The sequence below is a fragment of the Achroia grisella genome, unplaced genomic scaffold, assembly GCF_030625045.1.
Source record: "Achroia grisella isolate CSIRO2021 unplaced genomic scaffold, CSIRO_AGI_Agris_v1 utg900, whole genome shotgun sequence".
Classification (NCBI taxonomy): Eukaryota; Metazoa; Arthropoda; class Insecta; order Lepidoptera; family Pyralidae; genus Achroia; species Achroia grisella.
In genome coordinates, this window is record NW_026713059.1 from 1,886,959 (window position 1) to 1,894,429 (window position 7,471).

Sequence of the window (7,471 nt, forward strand, 5' to 3'; positions counted from 1 at the left end):
CGTCTTCATTTGGTCTTTCGACAGCCGGATTCTAAAAAAAATCGCGTTCGCTTAGTATATCGCGTCGTAGTGTTTAGACAGTGAAAAGGTAAAGTGAAGAAAAGTGACAAAAGTGGATAAGTGAAGAAAAAGTAAAAGTGACAAAAGTGGATAAGTGAAGAAAATGTGAAAGTGACAAAGGACTTTGGACTTTAAAGAACAGTGAGTACAAAATAATTAAAAGTGGAACTTAGTGAATTAAAAGTGATTAAAAGTAACTTTGTAGTGAAACATTTAGTAGACATTCCTAAAAACTTTAAAATTTAATAATCCTAAAAACTTGCAATTTGAATACTCCTAAAAACATTGAATAATTTCTTCTAATCAAATAGAAAAATTTGATACTCCTAATAACTTTAGAAATTTGAGTGTTTTGGAACTTTGAAATATTAGCAATATTTTATTAACTTGTAACCATATGCATCTGTCAGAGACTTAGAATAATTCGTGTTGCATTGCAAGGACTTTAAAATATACTGTTTAAATGACATTTTGTGTTTTCTCTGATTAGTAAATTGTTTCTGTGAATACTTTATTTGGACTTTATTTTGTGATAATTTAACATGGCGAATTTAATTAAAACACAAATTGAATTACATAAACAATTAGACAAGGCTTTAAAAAACTTTAAGAAAACACCTAAAGCTAGACTGACGGAAACATACGCTCAAGTAAAATTAGAATTGTTAGAAGATTTATGGAACAACTTTAAACAAAATCATCAAATATTAATGATAACCACTGAGATTAATATACATGAATCAGATTACATAAAGAATGAAATTTATGATTTAACTGAAGATATTTTTACTGCTGCTAAATGTGAGATGAGGGAGATTCTTAAGACATTTTGTTCACCTAATCCGACTTCAGATAGTAATCAGACCACGTCGTCTCAGTCGAAAGCACCTACAGCTATGACTCCGGAATTAAAATTACCCCATATTAATATTCCCGTATTTACAGGAAAATATTCCGAGTGGATACCATTTCATGATTTATTTGTGTCGCTTATTCATCGAAATTCAGCACTTATGGACGTACAAAAACTACATTATCTTAAGTCTAGTCTGAGTGGAGAAGCAGCAACATTATTAAAACACATACCCATAAGTGAAGCTAATTATGAAGATGCGTGGGTGATATTACAAAAGCGATATAATAATAAACGATTTATCGTCACATCTATTCTAAAAAGATTACTGTCACAAAAGTCGCTATCTACAGAATCAGCAGGAACTATTAAAAACCTGCTTGACACAACAAATGAATGTCTAAGTGCATTGAACAATATTGGAGTATACACCTTGAGTTGGGATGCAATTCTAGTTCACCTAACTGTCACTAAATTAGATCCAGAATCTATCCGTTTATGGGAACAACAAATCAGTCTAGAAGACGACGGTAATAGCTTGCCGACATTTAAACAATTATGCAGCTACCTTGAGTCACGTTTTCGCACTCTTGAGATGTTGGAATCCACAAAGACCATGTCCAGACCTAGTACAAGGCAGAACACCTTTCACACGACATTCAAAACTAGTTGTAAATATTGTCACGGGAATCACTTTATATATCAATGCAAAGAATTTGCCCACCTTACATATACTGATCGCAAACGCTTCGTGGAACAGAACAGATTATGCTACAACTGTTTGATTCCGTATCATACCGTTGACAAATGCAAACAAAGGTCTACATGTCGGAGGTGTGGTAAGAAACACCATTCACTTATTCACCCCGAAGGAAACACCTCAGATCATCTTTCTCCAGATGCAGGAGGAAGTTCACACATACGAGATAATAGACAACCTGAAGTAGCTACAACACTAGTCGAACACAATGTAGCGGCCCATTACGCGGACCAGGAAATGACCAAAAATGTGCTGTTGGCCACAGCATTGGTTAAAATTCATACAACAAATGGGACTACATATTCTTTGCGTGCTCTGATAGACCCGGGATCCGAAGGTTCATTTATAACGGAGTCCGCTGCACAGTTCCTTGGATTAAAGAAAACTACAGTCAGATGCACAATTAATGGACTGGGCGACAATGACAAAGCGAGTCTCACATCCACTAGCATGGTTACATTCGTTGCACAATCGAGATATGATTCAAACTTCACTGTACCAGTACAGGCGTTTGTTTTGAAGTCGATTACTCGGGCACTACCTGCTCAACGAATACGCGAACAGAACTGGCTACATCTGCACAACTTGGATTTAGCAGATCCATACTTTGACACACCTGGGAAGGTTGATATCCTGTTGAGTGCAGAAATTTACAGTGAGATCCTGAAAGAAGGATTAAGAAAAGGCCCCCGTGGTACCATTATAGCGCAAAATACATACCTCGGGTGGATTTTGTTAGGCCGGTTGCACAATGAGGAGACTATACAAAGCTACAAAATCACGACTAGTATGCATCTAACAATTGAGGATAATTTACTACAAAAATTTTGGGAGATGGAATCTGATTCTAAACATGAGAAGATTCTTACTGAAGAGGAGAGTCGATGTGAGAAAATGTATGAGGAGACTTATACTAGAGATAAAAGTGGTAGATTTATAGTACGCCTACCATTTAAAGAAGCAAATCCACCTTGTCAATATGGATCATCGAGAGATATAGCTGAAGGACGACTGATACAATTGGAGAAGAGATTTACAAAAGATTCTGATTTAATGAAACAATACAGTCATGTCATGAAGGAGTACCTAAATTTAGATTTTATGGAAGAGATAGTTGAGGAACATGATCGACAGATACCAACAGCTGTTTATATACCTCATCATGCCGTGATTAATCCGAAAAAGACGACAGTGAGAGTTGTAATGGATGCTTCGTGTAAATACAAAAACGGAACTTCACTCAATGATAGTCTCATGGTTGGTCCTCGTCTTCAACCAGATTTACGCCACATCATTCTACGATGGCGATACCACAAGATCTGTTTAGTGGCCGACATTACAAAAATGTATTTGCAAATTAAAGTTGACGAAGCAAGTTCAAATTATCAACGTCTCCTTTGGAGAAACAATTCTACTGAAGACATTAAACATTATAGAATGACCAGAGTCACTTTTGGTACTGCCAGTGCTCCTTATTTAGCGACAAAAACACTGCATCAGCTTGCAAAGGAGGAGACGAATAAGTATCCCTTGGCCTCAAAAATTACAACTACAGATTTTTATATGGACGACTTATTATCAGGTGCAGACACAATAGAAACCGCTAAAAAGATTTATGATGAGATGAATGGTTTAATGGCTGCTGGCAAGTTTCAGTTACAGAAGTGGAATACTAATGATACAGAGCTTCTAAGTTATATGAGAAAAGCAGATGATGAAGTTACTGAGTTAGAGTTTCAACTGGAAGGTACAATTAAAACATTAGGAATAGTATGGGACAGAACAAAAGATGAGTTTCAGTATTCAGTAGATATTCCAGATATATCATCTCCAGTGACAAAAAGATCTATTGCACGAGATGTAGCCAAATTATTTGATCCAATGGGATGGCTTGCGCCAGTTATCATCATTGGTAAGATTTTTTTGCAGAAGCTATGGCTTACTGGTGTAACCTGGGACCAAGAAGTGCCTAGTGACTTGGCATATAATTGGCTCAAGTTCAGAGAAGAATTACACTGTTTATCTGATATTACTGTAGAGAGATGGTTAAATACAACTAGTTTAGATACAAAACTAGAACTTTATGGATTCTCAGATGCCTCCACTGTAGCATACGGGGCAGTAGTGTATGCAAGAGTTACAGATTCTAACCATAAGATCCATATTCATTTAATTTCAGCTCGCACTAGGGTGGCTCCGGTAAAAACTATATCGTTGCCACGTTTGGAGTTATGTGGAGCGGTCTTATTAACACGGCTGCTTATTGAGATTGCAGAACATTTGAATGTACCAAGACAGCACATTTATGCATACACGGACTCGAACGTCGTATTATCTTGGCTACAGAAACATCCAAGCACATGGAAGACATTTGTGGCAAATAGGACATCTGAGATAATAACCTCATTACCTGGTCATCATTGGTTTCATGTACCATCCAAGGAGAACCCTGCTGATCTAGCATCTCGAGGAGTTACTGCCTCTAAGTTAAAGAAAGAGACATTATGGTGGAAAGGGCCAGAATGGCTGAGAAGAGATACTATAAAACATATGATAACCCTACCAGATTTGAAAGAAGGAGAAATAGAACAAAGACCGGTAAAAGTATTTACAACACAGATAGAGAATAACTTTTCAGAAATATTTACACGATTTTCTACAGTGACAAGACTACAGAGAGTAATAGCACTTTGTAAACGTTTCGGACAGATAAGGATAAACAAATTCCCAAAATATGTAACAGCTGAAGAATTAGACAATGCATTGAAAGCATGCATCCTTATATGTCAGCAAGAAGAATTTTCTAAGGATATAGCGAGTATTAAGGACAGTAAAGCTGTAAAACAATACAGCAATCTGCGATCTCTTAGTCCATTTTTAGATAAAAACGGGATATTAAGAGTCGGAGGTCGTTTACGACACGCTAATATTCCTGAAGAAGCGAAACATCAGATAATTTTGCCCGATTGTCATTATTTATCCAAACTAATTATCGCAAATGCACATAAAAAAACTTTACATGGGGGTCCAACTCTCATGCTAAGTTTCTTGAGACAGAATTACTGGATTCTCGGTGTCAAGAGAATGATTAAGCAAGAAGTGCATAGATGTGTTATCTGTGCCAGACACCGTGCAACTATTGGTACACAATTAATGGCCGATCTACCTCCACAAAGAGTAACACCCACAAGACCCTTTTTGCATAGCGGAGTTGATTTTGCTGGACCTGTGGACTTGCGTATATCTAAGGGTCGAGGTTGTAAAACGTCTAAGGGTTATCTATGTATATTTATTTGCATGGCAACAAAGGCCATTCACATTGAAATTGTAAGCAGTTTAGAGAGTGCCGATTTTATTGCTGCGTTCAAACGATTTACCGCTCGACGAGGACACTGCCGTCACATGTGGAGCGACAATGCCACTAACTTTATCGCTGGTAACAAGGAGTTACGAGCCCTGTTAAAAGAACAATTGCGCACTGTTAATGGAGAAATTTTAGACATGCTTGCTAGAGATGGCACTGAATGGCATAACATCCCACCAAATGCGCCCCATTTCGGAGGCATATGGGAAGCAAGCGTGCGCTCGATTAAATTTCACCTGAAGAGGATTCTTGGCAATACCACATTAACTTATGAGGAGATGGCTACGGTTACGGCTCAAGTTGAAGCCTGCTTAAATTCTCGACCCATTTCGCCAATTAGTGATGATATTAATGATTTACAACCTCTAACACCTGGTCATTTTTTGATAGGAGTACCACCTATTATAGTTCCGGAAAGATCGTACATCACAGATAATATAAACCGTTTAAATCGTTGGCAGTTAGTACAGAGAATGGTACAACATTTTTGGGACAGATGGACTCGCGAATATTTGAGCAGACTTCAACAGAGACCGAAATGGGCAAAAAGACACAATAACGATATTAAAATAGGAGATCTCGTTATTGTAAAGGACGAAAATTTACCACCCGGGAAGTGGTCCCTTGCCAGAATCATTGATGTACATCCAGGAGACGACGGTTTGATTCGTGTTGTTAGTTTAAGATGTAGAAATTCTGTAATTAAGCGTCCACTCATCAAGATATGTCGCCTTCCAATAGACCCTTATGTTTCATAAAGATATTTATTAAAATTTAGATATACATTGCACGGTGGGCGGTTGTTGGAAGAACAGCATGTTCTTGGTGGGCGGAATGTTGAGGGCGCCACTATATCTAGTATGTATTAATTATAAATATAGTATCTGTATAATTAAATAGTACTGTTAGTATAAAAATAATGTAGCAAATAAGTTATATATCTCACAATGATTATCTGTAGAATGCAAATGTTGTTTACGTAATTTAGTTCCGAAATGAATACTAGATGGCGCTGTTAGATTTCTGAAACTCGATATTATTTCGTTTTCATCGATTGATATACACAATTGTAAAATTTTATTATTCAGTATTTTGTAACACCATTTTTTGATATCATTATACTCTTTCCCTCGTATGTGGTGTTTCATTTCGAGGTTTTTGGGCTGTCTGAATATCGCGGCGCGGACGTCTTCACACATGAATTAAGTTAAATACATATATAAGATATTTAGTAATTGTTTTTCTCGCGTAATATATACATATATTTACTTTATTGTATATAAAGAATGTTATATCATTTTACAATTGGCGAATAAGTTATTTATATTCAATGGAAATTGAGTTTGTTTCTATAATTATTTATCAATCGTCTGAAATTTGTTATAAAATCATCAAAACCATTTGTCACTCTCATTGAAGTTAAAAAAATATTTTGAAGCTTCTTTCAAACATATAAAAGCCTTACAACATTGTTATCAATACAGCGTTGGTTTAGGTATTGAAAATTTTATTTTACCACAAACAACCTAATATTTTACTGAATAGATATAAATATTAAAATAATAATTTTATTTTATATTAAATTTTCAGCTTCAAACTGTGTTCTTATTTTGAATGAACAACGAACGTGTCAAATGCCTTTATAGATTGTAGTTTTATTATGAACAGCCAAAAAATATATATTTTGGTGGGAATGATAACGGAAAGCATATACAGTACAGCTGAGCGTATTTATCTCTAAAAGGGATTCCTTTCCACCAGCCAGCATATTGTAGGTGTAATATGTAAAAATATTCCCAATAGAATAGTTTAATATTCCCACCATAGAAGCATCTTTGCTGTAATATTACACAAATAGCAGGGCATTAGTTATTACCGAGCCGGGTGGTAGTAATGGTCGACACGTGGCGAGCCCAGCGTGCATAAGATCACCATTGCCTTATCTAAATGATATTATTGCCAGTTTCCTATCTAATGTTATTACGTGATTTTTTTGGTATGGAAATAGTGTAGGTGGTGACAGTTTTATAGACTGTCGCTGTATCAGTAAAGTACATGTTGTATGGGTCGCTTTAAATCTTATTAATATTATAAATGAGACAGTTTGTGAGTGTATATGGATAGATTGATAATTGTTACTCTTTCACGCAAAATCTGCTGAACGGATTATAATGTACTTTACAGTAATATAGCTATACATGAGAATAACATATATGCTATAATTTAAAAAGATAATATGTAAATTGGGCTAAATATAATGTGTCAAATAAGTGTGATCTAGGCGAATTGCGCGGGCCAGCGAGTTAATTATACGCGTATGTATAGGCGACGTTACTATTCACCATCAGGTGGACCCACAACTTTGTTTGCAATTCCAGTATAAAAAAAAAACACGGGTGGCGGAATAAAAAAATATATTTTATTGTTACGTTTA

General features: G+C 35.9%; 1 protein-coding gene across 1 annotated transcript; it reads left to right on the plus strand.

Moving 5' to 3' along the window:
• The first annotated feature begins 602 nt into the window (after positions 1–602).
• Positions 603–5,795, plus strand: LOC131853346 (uncharacterized). The gene has a single exon (XM_059204213.1). The coding sequence runs from the start codon at positions 603–605 to the stop codon at positions 5,793–5,795; it is 5,193 nt and encodes a 1,730-aa protein (XP_059060196.1).
• The last annotated feature ends 1,676 nt before the right edge of the window (positions 5,796–7,471 follow it).